General features: G+C 41.4%; 2 protein-coding genes across 2 annotated transcripts in view; both read right to left on the bottom strand.

The window, feature by feature from the left end:
- The window catches only part of LOC143277640 (uncharacterized), a 60,570-nt gene extending 49,146 nt beyond the window's left edge, over positions 1–11,424 (bottom strand). The window contains exon 1 of the mRNA XM_076582528.1: positions 11,144–11,424. The gene's annotated coding sequence lies outside the window, so the exon portion shown is untranslated. The remainder of the gene's footprint in view (positions 1–11,143) is intronic.
- Positions 11,425–13,887: 2,463 nt separating this feature from the next.
- Positions 13,888–23,249, bottom strand: LOC143277636 (uncharacterized). Its single transcript, XM_076582524.1, has 3 exons — positions 22,996–23,249; positions 20,232–20,415; positions 13,888–16,744 (listed from the first exon to the last, which is right to left on the bottom strand). The coding sequence occupies exons 1-3, from the start codon at positions 23,162–23,164 to the stop codon at positions 16,516–16,518; spliced, it is 582 nt and encodes a 193-aa protein (XP_076438639.1). The 5' UTR covers positions 23,165–23,249; the 3' UTR covers positions 13,888–16,515.
- Between the last annotated feature and the right edge of the window lie 4,251 nt (positions 23,250–27,500).

The raw sequence follows: 27,500 nt of genomic DNA, 5'->3' as shown, positions 1-27,500 counted from the left end.
AGTCATCATCATCATCATCGATTCCTCGTCATGTCTGTATACCATGCCTCTCATCGTCTGTCCATCTGTCATCATCATCATCATCATCATCATCAATTCCTCATCATTCTCTGCAAAGGCATACCATGCCTCTCATCATCTGTCCATCTGTCATCATCATCATCATCATTGATTTCTCATCATGTCTGCATAACATGCCTCTCATCGTCTGTCCATCTGTCATCATCATCATCATCATCATCATCATTGATTCCTCGTCATGTCTGCATGCCATGCCTTTCATCGTCTGTCCATCTGTCATCATCATCATCATTGCTTCCTCATCATGCCTGCATACCATGACTCTTCATTGCCAATCATCTGTCATCATCATCATCAATTTCTCAATATTCCTCTGAAATCAGCTATTGAATCCAAATGATGACATCCGAATAAACCACTGATCTGATCATTCTTTGTGCTCATGCTGGAATGAACTATTCGTTCCTGTGGAATGAATTACTGATTCCAAATGATGGCATCAGAATAAACTACTGATTCCAAATGGTGACACTGGAATAAACTATTTATTCCTAATGGTGACACTGGAATAAACTATTTATTCCTAATGGTGACACTGGAATAAACTATTGATCACTACTGATTCCTAATGGTGACACTGGAATAAACTATTGATTCCTAATGGTGACACTGGAATAAACTATTGATTCCTAATGGTGACACTGGAATAAACTATTGATTACTACTGATTCCCAATGGTGACACTGGAATAAACTATTGATTCCTAATGGTGGCACTGGAATAAACTACTGATTACTAATGGTGACACTGGAATAAACTACTGATTCCTAATGGTGACAATGGAATAAACTACTGATTCCTAATGGTGACACTGGAATAAACTATTGGTTACTACTGATTCCCAATGGTGACACTGGAATAAACTATTGATTCCTAATGGTGACACTGGAATAAACTATTGATTCCTAATGGTGACACTGGAATAAACTACGGATTCCTAATGGTGACACTGGAATAACTGATTCCTAATGGTGACACTGGAAAAAAACTGTTTATTCCAAATGATGAAACTGGAATAAACTATTGATTCCTAATGGTGACACTGGAAAGAACTATTGATTCCTAATGGCTAAACTGGAATAAACTATTGATCACTACTGATTCCTAATGATGACACTGGAATAAACTACGGATTCCTAATGGTGACACTGGAATAAACTACTGATTCCTAATGGTGACACTGGAATAAACTATTGATTCCTAATGGTGACACTGGAATAAACTATTGATTCCTAATGGTGACACTGGAATAACTGATTCCTAATGGTGACACTGGAAAAAACTGTTTATTCCAAATGATGAAACTGGAATAAACTATTGATTCCTAATGGTGACACTGGAATGAACTATTGATTCCTAATGGCGAAACTGGAATAAACTATTGATTACTTCTGGTTCCTAATGGTGTCACTGGAATAAACAATTCATTCCTGATGGTGAAACTGGAATAAACTATTCATACCAAATGGTGACACTGGATTTAACTAAGATAGATTCAACGTCATGACGATGAAATAAACTATTGACTCCTCATGGTCACATCAGTACAAACTATACTGAACAATTTCTATCAAGTATTTAATTTTAATGAAAGGAAATAAACCTTTTCACACAAGTTTGTATTTTTCTTTTAAAGCTTTTCAGCATCAAAAAATAATAGTCATAAACTGTATCTGAGAAGTGAATAGAAGAACGGAATTCCAAAAGCGGGGGTGAAGGACAGGCAGTACAAAGCAGATTCTAATTGCATTTGACCTTTGACCTCTGACCTCTAACCAGAACGTCCCAAAGATATAGTAGTATATATATGGCCATGGCCATGGCCATAGCCAAGCATTGTTGTACCATGTTGGATGAAAATAAAATGAAAAACCCAAGCTCTGATTTTGGACTGTGCACTGTTATATATATCCATTAATCCATGTTGTGACCTTGAACTTTGACCACCAACTATGACTCAATATTCAGGGTTTTACTTCCTCTCACCTCCACCAGTTACTGTGTTGCATTTAATAATAATAATACAACAAGAATAAGGTGATGATGATGAAGAAGAAGACAGAGAACTTTATTTATATCGATAGCACATTTGATGAAGACTTATCTTCTTCTTCTTCTTCTTCTGTGTTCACTCGTATGCACACGAGTGGGCTTTTACGTGTATGACCGTTTTTACCCCACCATGTAGGCAGCCATACTCCGTTTTCGGGGGTGTGCATGCTGGGTATGTTCTTGTTTCCATAACCCACCGAGCGCTGACATGGATTACAGGATCTTTAACATGCGTATTTGATCTTCTGCTTGCATATACACACGAAGGGGGTTCAAGCACTAGCAGGTCTGCACATATGTTGACCTGGGAGATCGTAAAAATCTCCACCCTTTACCCACCAGGCGCCGTCACCGTGATTTGAACCCGGGACCCTCAGACTGAAAGTCCAACATTTTAACCATTCGGCTATTGCGCCCGTCGATGAAGACTGATCAAAAGCAACAAGAACTCATCTCAGCTCTTGTTCAGGTTATAAGCTTGTTTCTGATCATGTGACCCTGTTGTGACCTTGACCTTTGGTATCTGACCTTCAATTTCAATCTAGAGACGATGCTTTCAGTTTGACCATCATGACCATGTCCATCTGTTGCACCAATGTCAATGAATTTTCAACCGATGTTATGTAAGACAAGACAAGACAAGACAAGACAAGACAACAGAGTTCTGTTTGTACAATGCTTCTGTGAAACACTCACAATCTATGTAAATCACAGTATTTCTTCTTCTTCTTCTTCTTTTTTTCTTCTTCTTTTTTTTTTTCACCTTAAGTTTTCCTAGAACAGTTTAAACTACATTTTTGGACTGGTGATAGTAGACCAATACCCAAAGTCACGGTCACTGTTGTCTGCTTGTTTTAAATTTTCAAACAAATAGGAGGAGTTTGTATTATACTCCATGTTTGGTGTTAAATATACTTACCATGTCAAACTGATGCAAACTAGGCCTATTGGTTTGCTCTGCTTGGCCAAATTTCGCACGGCTAACAGTGAAAAGACGGGCCCACCCGCTCTCAGCCAATCAAACGCCTCTAAAAACTATAAGCGCTTAATCATTCCTTTGGCCAAGGCTCTCCACGCCATCAAACTGGAGAAGACTTGTTGGCGCTTTAAGCTCCAGATCAAACAAAGATGAAAGAAGATTAACAAAGAAAGGGAGTGCTTTGTTTCTCTAGTTTAAAAACAACAACAACAACAACAACAAGAGAGGCAAGGCCTTCAAGACTCACTTGTGGCAAATTAAGTCCCCTAGCATTAATTACAGAGTAATTTCCCTTTTTTACTATCTGCACCAAAACGTTTGCAAAATAAATAAAACTTCCATGCTTAGCAAAAGAAATTCCTGTTTGAACAAAAAAAAATGATATTAATGACTGCTCTTGTTGTTGGGTCAGAATATCAGATCAAAGTGCCAAGTTTAGAGAATACAAAAAATATAAATATAACAGTAAATGCAGTTTGCATATAATTAGGCTTCTTTTTTTTTTTTTTTTTTTTTTTTTTTTTTTGGTGCCCATCCGAGAGGTGCAGTATTGTTTTAAACAAGATGACTGGAAAGAACTGAATTTTTCCTATTTTTATGCCTAATTTGATGTCAACTGACAAAGTATTTGCAGAGAAAATGTCAATGTTAAAGGTTTTTTTTTTGTTTTTTTTGTTTTTTGTTTTTTGTTTTTTTTGCTGCCCCATCATCTGCACCGTTTCAGTGGCATTACTCCCACGCCGCTCATTTTTAGATTCCCCCATACACAACCACACCCGGGTTCGTCCGTCGCAGTCCCAGCGTCGGCAGTCCACAGGGAACCATCGATGTTAGGTCGCCAGGAGGCCACACACCAGAGGAGACCCTGCACTGCTGCTGAGTCACTTCGGTGGTGTTCAGTGGTGCCTGTTCTGTTTTAACGTACTTAGGACACCACCTACTAAGCCCCCTACTAACGACAATAATGGCTTAGTCGCGGAGCCAGACTGAGTGAGCGTCCCTCCCAGAGTGGAGACCGCCACCACGTCCCTCAAACAACAGCCCCCCATGAATCTGCCGACACTGACGACATTGACAGGACTCACCCCAAGCACGGAAGTGGAGGGGTATCGAAACTGAGGTCACCATGAGAGCAGGGCATGAAAGGCCACAGACTTTGAGACTATTTTGTTTATATTGATGACGATGAAGGAGCAGGAGGATGACGATGATGATGACGATGTTGCTATAGAGGTCCATTTTGGTTTGGGACTGCGTGACAAGGCTGTACTCTACGCTTCCTGTCATAATGATATCCCGGCGTTAACCAGGCCCGAGAGATACAGACACTTGCAGTGTTGGTCAGGTAATTAGAGCAACACACCCAAAGACGCATCCTTGAAGCGGATGACACTCGACTGTGTGGTCCCAGTCTCCCCATTTAAGCCCACAGCACACTCAACTCTGGGTAGGAGCCGGCCACGGGCCGAAAAACCCACCTCCGCTGGGATTCGAACCCGCGTCCTCCCAGCCGTAAGTCCGCGACGCTAACCACTTCGCCACGGCGGCTGGTGTCAATGTTAAAGTTTACCACAGACACAAAGACACACACACAGACAACCGAACACCGGGTTAAAACATAGACTCACTTTGCTTACACAAGTGAGTCAAAAAACCACCAACTCTACTCATTCTCCATGACAATGCAGAGACAATCAGCTATCTGGATCTCCATTGATGACAGTAATACCTGCCAAAGTTGTAAAAACTATTTTTTTTAATTTTGTTTGATTTGTTTTACGCCAGCAATGGTGTGGAGGTGTCTACTGTTTCTCTATCCCTGTTGGATTATGATGTCAACAGCACAGCAAACCATGCTGGATAATATTATCATTAGCACACATACCATGTTGGATAAAAAATAAAATTATTATCATTAGCACAACATACCATGCTGGATATTCTATCATTAGCATACCATGTTGGATAAAAAATAAAATAAAATCATTATCATTACTACATCACCACTACATACCATGTTGGATAATGATAACTGATATCATTAGCACTGCATACCATGTTGGGTAATATTATCATAAGCACTACATACCATGTTGGATAATGTTATCATTAGCACAGCATACCAATGTTTGATAAAAAAAATTAAAAAAATGATGGGCGCAATAGCCGAGTGGTTAAAGCGTTGGACTGTCAATCTGAGGGTCCCGGGTTCGAATCACGGTGACGGCGCCTGGTGGGTAAAGGGTGGAGATTTTTACGATCTCCCAGGTCAACATATGTGCAGACCTGCTAGTGCCTGAACCCCCTTCATGTGTATATGCAAGTAGAAGATCAAATACGCACGTTAAAGATCCTGTAATCCATGTCAGCGTTCGGTGGGTTATGGAAACAAGAACATACCCAGCATGCACACCCCCGAAAACGGAGTATGGCTGCCTACATGGTGGGGTAAAAACGGTCATACACGTAAACGCCCACTCGTGTGCATACGAGTGAACGCAGAAGAAGAAGAAGAAGATAAAAAATAAAATCATTATCATTAGCACTACATACCATGTTGGATAATGATATCATTAGCACTGTATACCATGTTGAATAATATTAAGATTAATATCATTAGCACTACATATCACGTTGGATAATTATATCATTAGCACTACATACCATGCTGGATAATGATATCATTAGCGCTGCATATCATGTTGGATAATAATCAAATCAATATCATTAGCACTACATACCATGTTGGATAATGATGTCATTAGCACTGATTACCAAGTTGGATAATAATCAAATCAATTTATCATTAGCACTACATATCATGTTGGATAATGATATCATTAGCACTGCATATCATGTTGGATAATAATAAAATCAATATCATTAGCATTTCATATCATTTGGATAATGATATCATTAGCACTTTATACCATGTTTGATAATAATCAAATCAATTTATCATTAGCACTACATATCATGTTGGATAATGATATCATTAGCACTGCATACCATGTTGGATAATAATAAAATCAATATCATTAGCACTACATACCATGTTGGATAATGATGTCATAAGCACTGATTACCATGTTGGATAATAATCAAATCAATTTATCATTAGCACTACATATCATGTTGGATAATGATATCATTAGCACTGCATACCATGTTGGATAATAATAAAATCAATATCATTAGCACTACATACCATGTTGGATAATGATGTCATTAGCACTGCATACCATGTTGGATATTAACTAAAATCAATATCATTAGCACAATATATCATGTTGGATAATGATATCATTAGCACTACATACCATGTTGGATAATAATAAAATCAACATCATTAGCAATGCTTACCATGTATGTTGAATAAATACTTCATTAACACTGCAAGCTAAGTTGGATATTGACATCATTAGGACTGCATGCTACCCATATTGCACAATGACATCATGAGCACTGCAAGCCATGTTGGATAATCATAATGATATCATTTGCACTGCATTTCACCCATGTTGGATGACATCATTTGCACTGCGTCTCATCCATGTTGGATGATATCATTTGCACTGAGTTATCACCCATGTTGGAAAATGACATCACTGGCATTGCGTTTCACCCATGTGGCATTGCGCATCACCCATGTTGGATAATGACATCATTGGCATTGCGTTTCACCATTACTGGATAATGACATCATTGGCACTGCGTATCACCCATGTTGGATAATGACATCACTGGCATTGTGCATCACCCATGTTGGATAATGACATCATTGGCATTGCATTTCACCATTACTGGATAATGACATCACTGGCATTGCGTATCACCCATGTTGGATAATGACATCATTGGCATTGCATTTCACCATTACTGGATAATGACATCATTGGCATTGCGTATCACCCATGTTGGATAACGACATCATTGGCATTGCATTTCACCATTACTGGATAATGACATCATTGGCATTGCATTTCACCATTACTGGATACTGACATCACTGGCATTGTGTATCGCCCATGTTGGATACTGACATCATTTGCACTGCATGCCACTCAAGTTAGATAATTGCATCAGCAGCACTCCAAACCACGTTGGATTACTTATGAATTACATCATTTAGCAGTGGAAGCCATGCTGGATGATTGCATCATTTGCAATACATGGCCCCCATGTTGGATCATTTCATCATTAGACTTTGGCACTGCACGCTGTAGCTGAAAACGTCATCATGCTGCCTATGTTCCTTTTTTTTTTTTTTTTTTTTTTTTATTGTAATTTGCCTTTCTGCTCCATCAAACTATTCAGATAATACACATTGCAACCTGTTGTTGCAGAAATTATGCATCAAACTGTCATTTCCAAAAACATGACAGTATCATTTGTTATCAGTGGCAAATGACTAGATATAAAGCAGTCAACAATGTCTGACATATGTAACTAACTAGTGATAAAAATGAATCAAGTCACCTGTCACAGCATCATTAGTAGTAACTAGTATTACTGGTAAATTTACAGCAGTAGATGCTGTCTTACTTATATTGTTAAAACTCAAAAAAATAAATGAATCAAGTAACCTGTCACAGTACTATTTGTATTACTAGCAAATATCTCTACACAGCAGTGAGCAGAGCCTGACGCACGTAACTGATAACAAGAGAGGCAAGGCCTTCAAGACTCACTTGTGATAAATTACGTCCCCTAGCATAATTACTGAGTAATTTCCCTTTTTTTACTATCGGCACCAAAACGTTTGCAAAAGAAATAAAACTTCCATGCTTAGCAAAAGAAGTTCCTGTTTGAACAAAAAAATGATAATAATGACTGCTCTTGTTGTTGGGTCAGAATATCAGATCAAAGTGCCAAGTTTAGAGAATACAAAAAATATAAATATAACAGTAAATGCAGTTTGCATATAATTAGGCTTCATTTTTTTATTTTTTGGTGCCCATCCCAGAGGTGCAATATTGTTTTAAACAAGATGACTGGAAAGAACTGAATTTTTCCTATATTTATGCCTAATTTGGTGTCAACTGACAAAGTATTTGCAGGGAAAATGTCAATGTTAAAGTTTACCACGGACACACAGACACACACACACACACACACAGACAACCGAACACCGGGTTAAAACATAGACTCACTTTGTTTACACAAGTGAGTCAATAAATGAATCAAGTAACCTGTCACAGTACTATCTGTATTACTAGCAAATATCTCTACACAGCAGTGAGTCTAACGCATGTAACTGATAAAAATGATTTAAGTAAACTGTCATTCAAATAGGTCCCCACACACCTCCCTGGAAAATAACACTAGCTAGCAAAGTTGTCCAAAGTGTGCTGATTTTGCTTTCATACTGTGTCAAGTCTCATCTGTTGGTTCCCTTTATATGGAAGGGTAGAAAACAATAATACTTGATAAGGGGGGGAAAAAAAGTCAACATATAAAAGGTTACAAGTCTGTGTGAGTGTGTGACTGAAGCCTTCCTGAATGACACAGCACCCAATGGCACCTTTTACAGTAAGCTCTACATTTATTTGCTTATTTAATATTTATCATCATTGTTGTCTTATTTATTTATTTATTTATTATTTTATTATTATTATTACTACTACCTTTTTTTTCTTTTTTTTTATAATTATTATTTATTTATCTATTTATTTATGTAAGCTTATCTATCATTTATTCACCTTTTTTTTTCTTTTTTTTCTCAAGGCCTGACTAAGCACGTTGGGTTACGCTGCTGGTCAGGCATCTGCTTGGCAGATGTGGTGTAGAGTATATATGGATTTGTCCGAACGCAGTGACGCCTCCTTGAGCTACTGAAACTGAAACTGAAACATCTACCCAAGCAGGCTGCCTGTTGTGCAAATGACTCCATGTTTATCAGGTACAAGGCACAAGGAAGGAAGGAATTTTGTTTAATGGCCCGTCACACATATCGGTGATTGAAGACATTTTGTTAAAGTATTTATGAATACATCTGAGTATCATCGGTTAGAAGGGGTGGGAGATGTGGATGAATGGAGGGTTGGGGGAAACTGGGCAAATGAGAGTAAAAATGTGGGTGAAATTTGGAAGAAAAAAAAAACAAAACAAAAAAAACAACCAAAAACCCTCTAAATACAGTTACAGGAAATTACTTAAAGGACTTCGTAAAAGAGAAGTCGTTAAACTGACAAGTGAAACAACTGACAAGGCACAAGTTTCAAGACAGGTCTCTGACCATGGATAGATGCTATAGAAGTATCCATAACAATCAATCTGTTCAAAATCTCCAAACCATTTTTTTTTTTTTTAATGTGGTCTTCCAAAAAGCTTTCCAAAAAGCTCCCAGTACACAACAGTGAACACCAACTGGTATGATGTCATCTTTAATTAAACGTTTCCATCCATTCACAATGTTCAAGTTGAAAAGCTGGCTTGTGCCATTTGTGGAACTTTACAGCTGCATGGCGTAACCGATAGTCACACAACAAACTGTTCGTCGAATAAATCAGATATGTTCAAAGCATCTTGAAACACGAGTTTTACAGATGTATAAGTGCTACAAATCTGCATCTTTAAGCATTCTGTAAGCATTTTTTTCACAACGTATGTAAAATGAGGCTCACTCAAGTCATTTCCTTCTCTCTTTTTTTTTCTCTTTTTTTTTTTTAACATTCAATTGTTTCCTTGTTCAGTCACTTTCCCTTTTTTCTTAATCAGTTAATCAGCAACTAGTAATCTTGTTCAATCCCTTTTGAAAATTAGTCTACTTTCAGCTATTTTCCATCTCCAGTCCAAGGCAGCTTCCCTTCTTTTATGGTCAAGATTACTGAAGTGAACAAGATCTCACTAAGCTGGTCTTTCGATTCTTTTCACTATTTCAGTGTCAGGGATAAAAATTACCAGTCAGGAAAAAAGACACTAGTATTCCCTGAGATATTAATGTCTATGGTCAGAACCAGCTGATATAATTTTTCACTGATTTCTTTTCCATTAAAACTGATTAACTTCCAACATTTCTGTCAAACCAGCACTCCAGTGAATAAGCACTCTGTCTATTTCTAAAAATATGGATAGAGTAACCCACTGGAGAAAAAATAAGAATGACAGTCCTCTGATTCATCGACAATATGGATTTGTAATCATGTACACACAAGGTTAAAGTCTGCCATAGGTGGTAACAATCAATAACTTAATCATCAAGTAGACATAGCTGTCATACACTTGATACAGTCAGTGAATGGTAAACAGATACACATGTATACTCAATTACTGAATTAGCAATACTAGGTGAAGTCTGATCAAAATTGCCCAAGTCTTGATATGTCCTCTACATACCATTTTCTCTCTGAGGACGCTGCTTTTTTATCTTTTACATCAGGTCAAAATGTTTTCTGTATTATGACACTTAAAGCTTTAATTTCAAATAAATATTATCCAAAATATCCAAACAATTAACAAAAATTGTTTATGGTGTTATTGTTTACCATGAAGTACGCCATTCACTCTCTTGCCTGCTCACATTCACATTCTCACAAACGTGCACACACACACACACACACACACGCAATGAGTGACACACACACAGGGTCTTTTTTCATTTTCTTTTTTTCTTTTAGTGGGTTGGGGGTCAATTTAAAGAGAACTGGATCTTATAATGAAATTTGGAACCTTCAATAGGTAATTAGAAATTATTATACATATGCTGGATGCTGACAAATATTTTTTTCTTCATTTTTTCTTTTGTGTTTCCTTTTTATGCCAGTAAGAACGAGGCATCTACTGACATCAGCTGAAAGTCTAAATCTTACGAAATGGAACATTTGTTTATTTGAAAATGAACTGATCTGGTGGGAAGAAATAAAGAGAACTGGTGTACTGACATACGTTGGTCTTGGAACAGACATGGCAAGTCTTCAGACACAGCATTATGTTGATCCAGAACCCTGACCGAAATCACCATTTCCTCTACCCTCAAATCACTTCAGCTCGCCCCACCCAGCCAAACGGAAATTCAACACTGGAACTTACCTTGGATGATACACTTTAATTCCAACACAGACCAGGGAAGTTGTAAAGCTCAAAATGCCTTTCCATTTCAGCGAGGCTCTGGCATTAGAATTGCGACGCCATCTTTCTCCAGAGGCTGATTATCATAATGAGGGATGTGCCAGTCGGATTCAGGCCCACTCACACACACACACAGACACCGGCAGCGGACTGCACACCCAGCTTCGCAGCGCCCGTCCCACTTCGCTTTTCACAGTTCGCTTCCACTACACATTCTGAGAATAAGCAAACCCATAGGTGCGACGGTGCTTGTGCCAAATAAATTATCCGATCGATCTGAGGAAAGGTTAGAAAAGGCACGGGTTGCTTGATGGCGAGGGTGTTTTCGATTTCTCATTATTTTTTTATTATGATAAAGAGGTGCGCCATCTTGCACAACTTAGCGATCGAGATTTATTTCCCTTGCTTTGCTTTCTCTCTCTCTCTCTCTCTCTACAACAATATTCTTTAATTTTTTGCCAGTAATTAATATAACCATCTGAAGAACATCACTGCCTCAGTCACTAACATTGCATTGCTTTAATTTGTACTGAACAGAATTAAGACTGATTTCGAAGGTATTTTCCTTTAGGCCAATGACAAACCCCACACATGACTCACATCGATTATTCACAGGTCAAAACAGGTCAGATGTCAACGCAGGTCACTTAAGGCTGCTACCCGTGTGTGTGTGTGTGTGTGTGTGTGTGTTGGTCTGTACCACCGTCCCCCCCGCTTCCCCCCTCCTCTCTCTCTCTCACTGGATTGGAGCGAATCGGAGTGTGTTTTCCATACGCGCATGCTTTTGGTTTGGTTTTGTATTATTATGCAGTATAGACCCCATATAGGACAGGGACTGGATGAATAAAGCACACATTTGCTTATCCATTGTGGCCCTTTCCTTGATCTTTACAAATCAGTCTCTCTCTCTCTCTCTCTCTCTCTCTCTAGTCCGTAGGTTAGAGTACAACAAAGGAATAACAATGCACAAGATTATGACAGGAAATGCACCACCAACACTGATACACAAATTCTCTGTAAATTCATCAAGGAATCCTCCAAAAGTCCATATCCCAATCCCCAAGAATTGATTTATTCCAATCCAGTTTGGTTTACTCAGGCGCCACTCTATGGAACTCACTCCCAGAAACAATTAAACAATACTACTACCTTCAAAAAACATTATCTTTCCCACCTTATGACAGTATCAACTTTGTTGATACCAATTGACTTGGTGTGTACGGTTGCCCAGAATCCCCCTCATCATATTATATTGCACCCCTGGTTTTTTTTTATGTGTGTGAATTGAAGTAAGTATTATTTTATAATATTTCATTCGTTTGTAATGCATGTTACTTCTGTTTGCTTCTTCGGTTCTTTCATTTCTTTCTGTTAAACGTAGTTATATTCATGCAGTCGTTGCCAGCTGCTTCGCTGTCAATTCGATGTAGTGATGTATGTGTACCGATATGCGTATAATCCTTATATATATGTATATATATATATAATATATTAAAATATATTCATATGTGTGTGTGTGTGTGTGTGTGTGTGTTGATTAGATGGTACAATGCATGATACTTTGTCTTCCTTACTGACCTGCTGTTCTTTATCATATGTTCCTTGTAATATGAGGTTATTTACTCATTAGTTGATATTGTTTTATTTTATTCTCTCTCTCTCTCTCTCTCTCTGAGTCACCCTCTCCCTCTGTCTGTCTCTCACTCTCTCTCATGTTGTTCTCCTGTGACATTTTTATTCTCATACTATTTTATATGTTGAATTATGCTTCCTTTGGCAATGAGCACCCCCACCCCCTTCCTCAAGTTATTGCTATGTGTATTTTTATTAGACTTACTGTTTTATATTCACGTCAGTATAGTATTTGTTAACATACACAATGTACGCTTATCTGTATGTGTAAGTGTGCGTGAGAGAGAGAGAGTGTGTGTGTGTGTATGTGTGTTCTGTGTGGGTTTTTTTTTTTCCTATGTCGTTTATCAATACCATGCTCGTGCCTGTTTGTGTGTGTGTGCGTGTATGTGTGTGTGTGTGTGAGTGTGTATCTTATCATTACCACGCTTATGCCTTTATGTAGTATTGTATTCGCATGCTATGACTTTTGAGTAGCATTGTGTAGTGCATGCAATGACATACATAATGTAGTACATTCCACACTGCTCTTTGGCTCAGAATACTGGAGGATGAACACGTCGTCCATGTTTCACAGCAGTACAACAAGGTGGTCAGCGCAACAGCTCTATAGGTTTTGATTTTGATGCTGAGCCTGATGCCTTTGTTGTTCCACAGCCTGTTGTATTTGGTTGGATGTCTATACTGGGTTAGATTACATCCAGGTGTTTGGTTGGACTGATGTCCATGCAGGGTTATGTTTTACAGTTGTTAATTGTTTAAATGTATACTTTACTCTTCATTTGAAAAAAAAAACAAAAACAAAAAAACAACAAAAAACAATGTACAGTGACATCGCGCATGTTTTATATTGGAAGGAGCTACATAAATTAAATCACACACACACACACACACACACACACACACACACACACAGAGGAACAGACAGACAGAGGGAGGAAGGCAAACAGAGAGGCAGACAGACAGACTGGCAGAGACAGAGATTCAGAAGAGTGTGTATATATCTATGTGTATGTTTACCACAAATAAAGACAAGCCAAACAGAATAAGTTCATTGGAAGCAGTTCCTTGGTGTCCAGCATCATTTACTGACCAGTTCCTTGTTTTTGCTATTCTTCCAGACTCACACCACTTACACATGTTCTCTCTTTATATACTGCAAAGTGACTCACACACTCTTGATATGCAAAATTCTATCCCTCCAAGTAACCTATATGTACACTCTTTATGTACTAAATTATACTCCCTCAAAGTGACTCACACACTGATACTCTTTATATACTGCATTACACTCACTCAAGGTGACTCACTCGTGTACACTCTTTATACAAAAACTGCATCATACTCTCTCAAATTGACTCACACATGTGCACTCTTTATAAACTGCATAACACTCCCTCAAATTGATTCACACAGGAACAAACACATGCACTCTCTATGTATACTGCATTGTACTCCCTGAAAGTGACTCACACAACGTATAAAACGATCTCTTTATATACTGCAGTATACTCCCTCAAAAGTGACTCACAACAAACGCATGTACTCTCTATCAATTTTTGACTTCTTTTTTTTTAATTTTTAATTCACAACTTACACAACATATGCAGTCTTTTCATAGCATGCTCCTCCTCACTCACAAAATACAGCTCTTAAAACACCAACAATGTCACACTAAAAAACATTAAGACTAATTCTTTGTGGTATGCTCATGCCTGCACATAAATAATTCCTTGGACAAATTCAATTCCTTATCAGTCTGAATAATACATTTCATCATTAAACAAACAAAGCAACAACATGTTTGGTGCGGATATGGAAAAAATCATTCTTGGATAAAGTCATCAAATTTCATTTAAATAGTAGCAAAGCCTGAAAAAAAAAAAAAGATTTATCTGAGAACATGGGTAATTTTCACCCACGAGGTGTGGTGATGGTTAAACAAAGTTTTCAAAGAAAAAGACACTCACCCCCAGTAAAGCAACAACTAAACACTGCTAATGAAGTACCAGGACCTTGTGGGGGTGTGGGGAGGAGGGTATAGATGGGGGGGGGGGGGACTCAGATCTTCTTCGGTCATGTGCTGTGACTCCCACATTCACTCATGTCGTACACGAGTGGGCTTTTATATGCATGACTGTTTTTTAACCCTGCCACGTAGGCAGTTATGCTCTGTTTTCAGGGGTTGGGGGTAGGGGGGGGGGGGTGGGGGGGGGGGGGCGCATGCCGGGTCTGTTTTTTGTTTCCATAACCTACAGAACGCTGGCATGGATTACAGGATCCTTAATGTGCGTATTTGATCTTCTGCATGCGTAAACACATGAAGGTGGTTCAGGCACTGGCAGGTCTGCACATCTGTTGACCTGGGAAGATAAAAAAAATAATAAACATCTCCACCCTCTACCCATCAAGTGCCATGACAGGGATTTAAACCCAGGATCAGGACCCTCAAATTGAAAGTCCAGCGCTTCAACCACTCAGCTGTTGCACTCCTTGGGACGCAGATCACCCTCAAACATTTATCTACACATCACTATTGCTTACAGCCCAGCCGACCAAACATGGCCTCATTAAGGCTGAAAACACTGTCAACAGTGATCCTGTAGAATCTGAAGAAACACACACACACACACACACACAACCCCCCCCCCCCCCCCCCAAAAAAAAAACCAAAAACAACAACAACAAAATGAACACCGAGACAGAAACAGAAGTAGCAGAAAGAGCGGAATGCCAATGAGCCCCTCACTCTCACTGTTGTTCTCACTGCTGGGTCATCTGACGCTGCCTGCAGCTTCTGCCTGCATCTCCCGTACAGTACTATGTCCCACCCCCAACTCTAAACCACCACCCCTCCATGAGCCCCCCTTCCATCCCCCCTGACACAGATTCTTGCACAGAGTGTGTCTTTGTACTCTTCTTCTTCTGCGTTCACTCGTATGCACACGAGTGGGCTTTTACGTGTATGACCATTTTTACCCCGCCATGTAGGCAGCCATACTCCGTTTTCGGGGGTGTGCATGCTGGGTATGTTCTTGTTTCCATAACCCATCGAACGCTGACATGGATTACAGGGTCTTTAACATGCGTATTTGATCTTCTGCTTGCATATACACACGAAGGGGGTTCAGGCACTAGCAGGTCTGCACATATGTTGACCTGGGAGATCGTAAAAATCTCCACCCTTTACCCACCAGGCGCTGTCACCGTGATTTGAACCCGGGACCTTCAGATTGACAGTCCAACGCTTTAACCACTCGCCTATTGCGCCTGTCGTATCTTTGTACAACTATCATAAAAAAAAAAAAATCATTCACACTTCCTGAGTACGTAAATCAACATACGCACGTACAATGCATACCAAATCATGCTATGAACACACAAGCAGGCATATATTAAAACACACACATAATGCCTTGGGCACTCCTTTTTTCTTCTTTTTTTCTTTGATTGTGCAGCAAGCATAATGCTGCATACATGATAACCTCAATGATTACTAACCTGCTCAAGCACTCATGGAAACACACTATAGTATAAAGTGCGCTGCACACACACACACACACACACACACAAAAGGGCTGAATGTTATTGGTTGCTAAGGAAATGAGTTTCACGTGTTTAGCTGAACACATCTTCCGTCACTTTTCTGTTCTAAACATACATCATACCCCCAACCCCCACCTCCCTTCACACACACTTCACTAGTATCTGTCTCTATGCACAGGAGAGCGATCTCTCCTTTCATGAGGTTCACGGTCACGATAATAGTCTCTCCTGTTGTCACGGTGATGGTGACCATGGTAACGTTGATCTTGTGACCTATGATGGTAGTCATCCCTGCGGTCCCGGTACGGATGTTGGTTGCTGTGGTGATGACCCCTGCCCCTGCCTCGACCCCTGCCCCAACCTTGACCTCCACCACCTCTTGACCTGTGAGTGAAAGGAAAATGTCACTGACAACAAAAAAAAACCATCATCAAATGCCAAAGCCATCATCATCAATCGCTGAATGATTCAGTTTACCATCTCATCCCTCCTTTCTCCCACTCAGTCTCTCTGGAAAACACGGTTGACTTTAGCAGAGTTGAAAGCAAGATAAAGGCTGAGAGCTTCTGTATTGTATTGTATTGTATTGTACTGTACTGTATTGCATTGTATTGAATCGTATTGCATTGTGTTGTATTGTGTTGTATTCTGTTGCATAACTTTTTATTTTTGTCACAACAGATTTCTGTGTAAAATTTGCAGTGACAGATGACTCATATCATCATTACCAATCGCTGACAGGTGACTTATATCATGACATTATCAATCACTGACAGATACTCATGTTGTCATAACCACAATATCATCACCAGTTTCAGTTTCACTTTCTCAAGGAGGCGTCACTGCGTTCGGACAAATCCATACACGCTACACCACATCTGTTGAGCAGATGCCTGACCAGCAGCATAACCCAACGCGCTTAGTCAGGCCTTGAGTGCATGCTTACATATTTGTGTACCTATGAAAGTGGATTTCATTTTACGTAATTTCGCCAGAGGACAACACTCTCGTTGCCATGGGTTCTTTTTCAGTGCGCCAAGTGCGTGCTGCACACGGGACCTCGGTTTATCGTCTCATCCGAAAGACTAGACACTCAGTTTGATTTTCCAGTCAAACTTAGGAGAAAGGGCAAGAGCGGGATTCGAACCCACACCCTCACGGACTCTCTGTATTGGCAGCTGAGCGTCTTAACCATTCTGCCACCTTCCTCCGTCATCACCACCATCACTGGGAGTGGGGGGGAAGGGAAAGCAATGGAAGAAAGAGAATAAAAGTAAAAGACACAGAAAAGGAAGGTAAATTTGGTATACAGCTACTGTCCTTCTTCTTCTTCTTCTTCTGCGTTCACTCGTATGCACACGAGTGGGCTTTTACGTGTATGACCGTTTTTACCCCGCCATGTAGGCAGCCATACTCCGTTTTCGGGGGTGTGCATGCTGGGTATGTTCTTGTTTCCATAACCCACCGAACGCTGACATGGATTACAGGATCTTTAACGTGCGTATTTGATCTTCTGCTTGCATATACACACGAAGGGGGTTCAGGCACTAGCAGGTCTGCACATATGTTGACCTGGGAGATCGTAAAAATCTCCACCCTTTACCCACCAGGCGCCGTCACCGTGATTCGAACCCGGGACCCTCAGATTGACAGTCCAACGCTTTAACCACTCGGCTATTGCGCCCGTCGCTACTGTCCATTACTTGAATATTTCATCGCCACAGGCAACCTCACAGTGCACCACCATAGGCTACTTTAGTCCCACGAAAACAATGACTAACCTGTGCCCCCTGACCCAGTTTGAAGTGAACAAGTCCACTGCGCTGTTTTGACATGAACCGAAGCCTGTGACTGAGAGCACGCATCTAAAATATTTGGCACTGGGGAGTGGTTTGTTTTTTTTTAACTAAGAGCTAACAAAAATGATTTTCATGATTGTATAAATGTCCTTTTCACAGTCCACTCTTTCTAAACCCTCAGCCTGCTGAACCCTGGTGAAACGGGACAGGTACGAATTCGGCGTGCAAGAAGCACTTGCGCTTGTTTTGTACTTTGAAGTGGTGCAACTAGTGGCGAGAGAGTGAGTGGCGAGGGCGAGGAGTACAAGCGCAAAGAAACGAATACGAGACGGGAAGTAGATTCAAATCCTTACCTCACAGCAAAGTTGCAGCGAAGGTTACCTAGCCTTGACTCGCGAGAACCTAGCTACGCCTTCCGAGCGTGTCTCGTGATAACCTCTCCTAACTAGCGTGTAAGAAATGTGCCTAAGGGTTGCTAGGGACTTTAGGTTATGCCATATATATATATGGACCTTGTAAAGACTTACATGGACAGTTTCCCAATTTTGTAAGAACCTTCGACCATTATTATTAGTAGTAGTATTATTATTATTATTATTATTATCATGAGCATTTACGCCTAATCTTGAACATAAGCCCTAGGCATTTACAAATAGAATATATATGTAAATATCAAAAGGGGAAAATTGAACACAAGATATCAAACATCATTGAAAACTATTCTGAAGCCTAGCAATGAGGTAGCTGGGTGAACCACAATTACAATAATCCAGGCGGGACAGCACAAAGACACAGAGGAGAGTTTTGATTTCATCTTCAGTCAGGAGATGACGAATGGATGCAATTCTGTGAATTTCAAAGTAACACAGTTTGCTTATATTTCCAACATGCTGCTGATAGGAAAGAGACTGGTCGAGAATGACACCAAGATTGTGGACAGAAGAAGAAAGAGGAATGTCGGTGCCACTGAGGGAGACTGAGGAATGAAGAGAGACTGAGTGGCAACGTCTTTCTAGGGTGATAATCATGATTTCAGTTTTATCCTCATTCAATTCAAGCTTGTTTTCAGTCATCCATATCTTCAGATCAGAGATGCAGGCCTGAGTAGAGTCAATGAGAGAGGGAAGGAGAGACGGAGGTCCCAACAGACACAGCTGGTTGTCATCCGAAAAGCTATGGTGGGACAATGAATGATGATTCAGAATGGTGGAAATCGGTTGTGTATAGAGAACAAACAGAATGGGCCGAAGCATGGAGCCTCGTGGCACACCAAACTGTACGTCGGAAGGGGAGGATGAAAGCCCACAAACAGAAAGAACATTGGACCGGTCAGACAGATAAAAGCGGTATGATACGGGATTATATCTTGCAAACTCCACATCATGCATAATTAATGCTTATCTTTTGAATCTTTGATCACCTGTATTCTTCCTCTTTAAGCCAACAACCCTAAATGCACACTTCCCTGGCACTTTTAATGACTTGAGACTTGAGCCGACTTGAACAAGCACCAGTAATGGCAAACACAGATCCTGCACTTTCGCAATGAAAAAAAAAATTCCAAGCTGGAGTATTGTCTGCTGTATCAGAGGAGGCCATAGTTTGAAGTTCGGGAATGGTAAGGGGAGTGGGTTTAGCACTACTGCTATGATTTATCGAATGGGCTTTAGGCGCTGACGATTTTTTTGCTGGCACACATGAGTTCATCTGTCACAGTCCCAGCATCAGCAGTCTACAGAGAACCATCGAGGTTAAGCTGCCAAGAGGCCACAAACCAGAAGAGACTCTGCTCTGCTGCAGAGTAGCTTCTGTGGTATACAGAAGTGCCTGTTCTGATTCAATGTACAGTCTAGCCTACGACACCATATACAACACGGACATAGAAAGCCCCCTACTGACGACAATAATTTGCTAAGCCCTCTACAGATGACAATAATTTGCTTAGTCATGGAGCCAGACTGAGTGAGCATCTCCCTCAGAGTATTATTATCAATCATCATCATCATCATTATTTGATCTATTATCATTATCAATATTATTATTCAGCACACTGTGTCCACACTGTCACTGACCTGTCCCCATGGTGGTTGGTCCACCAGGAGGTGATGCAGGGAGGGGGCAGGATGGGAGTGGACAGCATGGACATGAACTCCGCGTCCTGTGAGGTGTATCTGCTGGCAAACTCTGCCTCCAGGGCAGACAGCGTGACCTCCACACTGCTATCATGGGGGCTTCCATTGGATCCGGACTCGGCACCTGTTAAAGTTTCAGTTTAGTTCCAGTTTCAGTTCTCAAGGGGGTGTCACTGCGTTTGGACAAATCCATATATACACCACACCACATCTGCTAGGCAGATGCCTGACTAGCACTGTAGCAGCATAACCCAACGTGCTTAGTTAGGCCTCAAGTGCATGTATTAGTGTACCTATCAGAGTGGATTTTTTTTTTTTTTTTTTTTTTTTTTTACAGAATTTTGCCAGAGGACAACACCCTCGTTGCCATGGATTCTTTTTCAGTGTGCCAAGCGCGTGCTGCACAAGGGAACTCGGTTTATCGTCTCATTTGAATGACCTGACGATCAGTTTGATTTTCCCGTCAAAACTGGGAGAAAGGGCAGGAGCAGGATTCAAACCCACACCCTCACAGTCAGACTCTCTATATTGGTAACTCAGCATCTTAACCATTCTGCCACCTTCCCAAAATTGCCGTATGTTAAAGTGCCACACAGTGAATACAGCGCAACTGTCACGGTGCCACACAGTGAATACAGTGCAACTTGTGAATACAGTGCAACTGTCACATGGAGAGTGTACAGTGCAACTGTCACAGTGCCACACAGTGAATACAGTGCAAATGTCACAGGGAATACAGTGCAACTGTCACAGTGCCACACAGTGAATACAGTGCAACTGTCACAGTGCCACACAGTGAATACAGTGCAACTGTCACAGTGCCACACAGTGAATACAGTGCAAATGTCACAGTGCCACACAGTGAATACAGTGCAACTGTCACAGGGAATGTATACAGTGCAAATGTCACAGTGCCACACAGTGAATACAGTGCAACTGTCACAGTGCCACACAGTGAATACAGTGCAACTGTCACAGGGAATACAGTGCAACTGTCACAGTGCCACACAGTGAATACAGTGCAACTGTCACAGTGCCACACAGTGAATACAGTGCAACTGTCACAGGGAAAGTGTACAGTGCAACTGTCACAGTGCCTCACATGGAATGCAGTGAGTGCACCTGTCACAGTGCCACACAGTGAATACAGTGCACCTGTCACAGTGCCACACAGTGAATACAGTGCAACTGTCACAGTGCCACACAGTGAATACAGTGCAACTGTCACAGTGCCACACAGGGAATACAGTGCAACTGTCACAGTGCCACACAGGGAATACAGTGCAACTGTCACAGTGCCACACAGTGAATACAGTGCAACTGTCACAGTGCCACACAGGGAATACAGTGCAACTGTCACAGTGCCACACAGGGAATACAGTGCAACTGTCACAGTGCAACACAGGGAATACAGTACACCTGTCACACTTAAACACCTGTCAGTGTCACAGTGCCACACGGTGAAACTGTGAATCACTGAATACAGTGCAAATGTCACTTTTTTACCCTGCCACTTGAATTAAGTTGGAACAAAATATACATTTGCAATAGGAATATCTGTTTCAAGAGCAAAAATATAAACAGTGTACTTGTGCAGTATTATCAAAATTAATTTTGTATAATTTATACATGAAAGCAAAGCACTGAAAGCTAGCACACACACACACACACACACACACACACACACACACATGTATACACACGCACACCAAAGTTCATACACATGATACACATGTAAGATGTATGCATACACATATAATAAATGTACATCATATGCATACATGGTTATTCAGTCAGGAAGTGTAGTTGGTTTGCTGACTTTCCGAAGGTCAATTTTTTTTAGTCTGAGGAGTCATTAATCACCCTTTCCCACATAATGTCTGTCTTAAAAATCAGCATGTGCGTTCATTTTCTGATGAAGTTCCGGGTTTAATTTGCAATGCCTCTTAGTCTTATCACGATCACAATATCATTCTCAAATTCATAAGTAACCGAACACAAGCTTTGATTGGAGGCGATCTTTGCAGCATGCTGCAATGGCTTTATTATATGTTTTTGCATCGTTTCTGAATAAAAATTTTACACACCAGTTGAATATTTGAGAGCACATTTACCATTCTAATTCATCAATTCATTAATTTAATTACTTTTTAATCTACTTATATTTTACTTCATTTCTTTTTGTTTTCCCTGAAGGCCTGACTAGGCGCATTGGGTTAGGGTGCTGGTCAGGCAGATGTGGTGCAGCGTATATATGTGACACCTTGAGTAACTGAGTTTCCATATTATATGCAACACCATATCTGTGAAGCAGACGCCAGACCAGCAGTGTAACCCACGTGCTTTGTCAGGTCTTGACAAAAAAAAAAAATATATATATATATATATATATATATATATATATATATATATATATATAAAGGAAAAAAAAAACTGAACTGAACTGAACTCGAGAATTAATGGCAACATCCACAATTTTTCCCTTCAAGTTCAAGACGGAATGATTAGTAGTGGACGTTCACTCAGTCTCTGCCAGTCAAGCAGAAGAGTGGAGGGGAAAAATGTGGAGATATATAAATATATATATTGGGATGCTAACGTGCGACAATACCATATACCTATCTATCTATCTATCTATCTATGTATATATATAGCCGCGTAACACTAACTAAAATAAATGAATAATAAACACTTCTTTCCATACCATCATGGGTCTCGGACTCCTTCGTTTTCGCGTCAGCCGCGGGTATCTGTGGCTTTTCCTTCAATTCTTCCTCTGAATGATGCGACACAATCTGCTCTTCGCTGGCACTGTCTGGCAAAATTTCTATGCCCACAAGAGCGGCTAAATCTTCCACTTCTGTCGCTGCCATTGTGGACACGCAAAGCTGTGAAGTTGTGCCTTTTTAGCTTCTTCTCCGGTGCTCCTTCTTTTCACGCTTCCAGCTGAACACAAACCGGAAGTTCTACATGTGTGTCTTTTTACCCGAAATTGTCTTATAACCAATACATTAATTCATGATCGTGTCAATACTACCCTGTGTCGGTAGTCCCCCGTGTCAATAGTCCCTTCTTCTTCTCTGTCCCCCCTCGCCCCCCGAGTGCGTGTGTTTGCGTGCGCGCGCGCGCGTGTGTGTGTGTGTTCAAGTGCGCGTGCACGTGAGAGTGAGGAGCACAGCTGGAGAAGGACAGGCAGCATCCGGATCTTCTACAAGGCAACTGACCAAAGACGCTCTCAGCCCTCGTCCAGCACCAGATGACGCCACCAAGGTTCCGAAACGGCCAACAATGATGACCTGGTATTCACTGACAAACAGAGAGGACATAGTATTGGACATCATGAGAACAGGAGCACTTGGAAAACTCGCCCATGTCACCCTGCTAGCTAGTGGACCTGGCACTGAAAATATCCCCAGAACAGAAAAGAAGAATATTTCAGATACAATAAGGCAGATTACACACAGATTAGGACGTCAGTTCTTTGGGGAGATCGACTGGGAAGAGGAGCCGCGCTGCGTGGGAAACAAGGATCAGGGAAGCCAAGCAGCAATTTGTTCTGCCGCAAACCAAACCTGGCAGAAATAAGAAGAAATGGAGAAACCCTGAAAGCAGTGAGGAAAAAACACAAACTGTATCGCAGGTGGCTGCAAACCCAAAGCAGCGGACTGGACTATATGGAGTACGCCAGGGCACGCACGGCAGCACTGAACGGGCAGCAAGAAATCATGTTGCAGAAAGGCAAAAATCAGAATGGGAGCGACTGTAGCCAGGCAAGCCGGCCAAAGGCAACTGAACCCAAAGTCCTTCTGGTCAGTCTTATGTCAAATCCAAGACAAGCACGAGAACTGGCATCTCTGATCCCAACTTGAAAAAGGAAAACGGATCAACCGCCAAAACAGATAGCGCCGGAGAAGGCCCAGACACTGGCAGTTTCTTTCAGAGCGTATTCACGTGTGAACCAGAGGGGGATCTGCCACCACCACCCCACTTTGACCTAGAAGATACCTTGATGGACATAACAATCACGAAGGAAGAAGCAGGGCGTCTTCTCAAAGGTCTAAAGACAAACAAGGCAGCTGGCCCAGACGGCATACCCCCTCTCCTCCTTGCTGAACTGAACAGCAGACCAACTGGCAGCACCCATCTGCACCATCTTCCACAAGTCCTTGGAGGAAGGCCGAGTACCAGAACAGCGCACGTCACCCCTATTTTCAAGAAGGGTAGCAGGCAGTCACCAGTTCAGTACAGACCAGTCAGTCTCACATGCATACTATGCAAGGTGATGGAAACCCTGATATGAGGACAAGTGATGAAACACCTGCTACGGAACAACCTCATATGCCAGCAACAGCATGGTTTTACACCAGGCCGATCATGTACTACCCAACTACTGGACACCCTTGACTGCTGGACAGAGATTCTTGACGAGGGCGGATCGACTGACGCAATATACATGGACTTCCTGAAGGCCTTTGACTCCGGTTACCACACCGCAGGCTCATGCTCAAACTGCAAGCTCATGGAATAGCCGGAAGGATACATCAATGGATCAAAGACTTTCTGAGCAACCACACCCAACAAGTCAATGTCAACGGCGAAATCTCCGCAGAAGCAGCAGTTACGAGTGGAATACCACAAGGCAGCGTACTGAGTCCATTGTTGTTTGTCATATACATCAACGATCTGCCACAACACGTAACAAACCAGGTCCGCATCTTCGCCTATCCTTCAGGAACCATGTTGAACAAGCCACGGCTAAAGCAAACTGAACACTGGGAGTCATGAGACTGACGAACTTTCGACTACCTCTCCGACCGTGCATTTGTCCAACTGTACAAAACACTGGTCAGACCCATGCTGAAATACGGGCACTCCGTTTGGCACCCATCCCAAAAGACTCTCCAAAAGGACATTGAAGACGTACAACGAAGGGCCACAAAGCTGATAGGGAGGCTCAAAGACAAACCCTACTCTGAACGTCTGAGAACGCTAAAACTGCCCAGCTTAGAATATCGCAGACAAAAGGGTGACATGATCGACACCTGCAGGTACCTCACTGGGCTCTACACCACCTCTAGGCCGCAACTTGAACTGCACAGCGGGCGTACACACACAAACGTAAACATACAAACGCAAATACACATAAACACATACTGATATAAACAGACTCTCTCTCTCTCTCTCTGTCTCTCTCTCAGACACACACACAAGACATGCACATAAACACTCACAGCTTCACACATACAGTGGGGGAAACAGAGAGAGAGAGAGAGATGACCCAATGAAATAAACAATAATCTTTAGCAATTATGATGTCTTTCTAACACCAATCCTAAAAAAAACAACAACCCTGTTTAGGTAGGTATGCCTGACTGCGAAAGGTCCATTCGAAGCGACCAGCTCAACGTGTGTACTGTCAAGATAACATGTAGAATAGTCAATCGTAGTTGTTGTTTTTTTGTTGTTGTTTTTTTAGGCTTTCTCCGACTGGTTGCAATAAGAAAAGTTCGTCTGCTCATTCTTTTCACCGTTTTGTCGACGTTTGAAATAGCAGGGGTGCCTGAGGGTAAAAGCGAACGGGCAAGTCAAAATAATTGCGAACAAGATACGGCTTCACGTACATGTAGACAATTAAAACAGGAGCAGGTCTTAATTCATTAGATATTACACATTAATGAAACATCGCACCAGACTGTTGCATTGTTGGTTTTGATCTCATATGCACACAAACACACAAACAGACACTCAGTGTTTGAACACACACACCCCACACCACACACGGCACACACGCACCGCCCTTTTGAGAGTGCTCAGTTACTGTGCAGCACAGTTCCCTAATAGACTCACGTCAAAATATCCCATGGTCAAATAAAAAAAATAAAAAGTTGCAAACGACACTACTTTGCAGATTCCTGTCAATGAAACTGACCTTCTGATCTGTCACCAATATGCTTTCTTAAATTCTCCCAGAGCTGGTAATACGCATTCAACATATCCGATCAAATCAACTATTTTAAAATGTGTCAATGTTTAGTTCCTACAACTTGGCTTCCCGGCTTGGTTTTAGGATTTTGAGAGCATTTTTGTAACCTTGGTCGGCAGTGGTGTGCGAAGAGAAGAAAGAGCGCGGAAATAGCCTTGAGAAATAGGCTGATGTTTGACTGAATGGTTCTTGGAAATGGATATTCATTAAGGTATTAGAAAAAGGTTGAAGCAGACGTTAAATTGTGAAATGCAACCGTTGAGAACGCTTCGAACCGGTGGGGCGGTATACGAATCGTTCGCAATTATACGCTGTTCGGAATTACCCATGGTGATGTTCATCTTTTCTATTGCTCCCCGGCTTAGTCTAGTTTAGTCCGGCTGCCTTTTAAGATTTCCACGCCGGGTTGTCAGTCTCCTTTTTCTGCCTTCACAGTTCATATCCCTTTTATTCGTTGGCATTTCTTTTCTACAGTCTGTGCTATCTGTGCTCGCGTTGGTTTCTTCTTCTTTTTTGTTCGCCACCGTCAGTGGGCTGCCGCAACCCCCACCTTCACTCATTACTTATTACACGAGTGAGCGGCTTTTACTGACGTGTATGACTGTTTTTACTCAGTCCGCCGGCCATGTAGGCAGCCATACTCTGTTTTCGGGGGTGTGCATTCTGGGTTTGTCACTGCCTACCAGTAGATTCCATAATCCCGGCCGAACGCTGGCCGCATGGATAACAGGATCTCTACCGTGACGTACGTATTTGATGTTCAGCGTGCGTCAGTATACACACGAAGGGCGTTCAGGCACGAGCAGGTCTGGCACATGTTAACCTGGGAGACTCGGAAAACTGATCTCTACCCTTTACAGTACCATCCAGGTTCCGTTACCGGCCGAGTTCGAACCCGGGATCGACCCTCAGATTGAAACTACGCGGCTTTAGCCACTCGGTTATTAATAATAATAATGGATACTTATATAGCACACTATCCAGAAATCTGCTCTGGGTGCTTTACAAAAAGGCTTTTGTTAACATAATACATCATATCTATGTTACATACACACGCCAAAATGTGACTACACACACACACACACACACACACACACACACACACTGCATACATACATTTTAACATACATGTGTATCTAACAGCTACCCTAACACATACGCACACAGGCAGGCACAAACTTACATAAACATACGCACACGCACACACAATACACATTCATATACAT

This window comes from Babylonia areolata, chromosome 34 (assembly GCF_041734735.1).
Source record: "Babylonia areolata isolate BAREFJ2019XMU chromosome 34, ASM4173473v1, whole genome shotgun sequence".
NCBI classification, from domain to species: Eukaryota; Metazoa; Mollusca; class Gastropoda; order Neogastropoda; family Buccinidae; genus Babylonia; species Babylonia areolata.
The sequence above is the reverse complement of the archived record's forward strand: the minus strand, read 5'-3'. Positions and strand labels throughout refer to the sequence as shown.

Coding starts and splice junctions, on each gene's coding strand:
- LOC143277636 (XM_076582524.1), bottom strand. CDS start 23,164: ATGGCAGCGACAGAAGTGGAAGATTTAGCCGCTCTTGTGGGCATAGAA. Junction 20,416..22,995: donor GGAGTCCGAGACCCATGATG/GTATGGAAAGAA, acceptor AAACTTTAACAG/GTGCCGAGTCCGGATCCAAT. Junction 16,745..20,231: donor ACCAACCACCATGGGGACAG/GTCAGTGACAGT, acceptor TTTCACTCACAG/GTCAAGAGGTGGTGGAGGTC.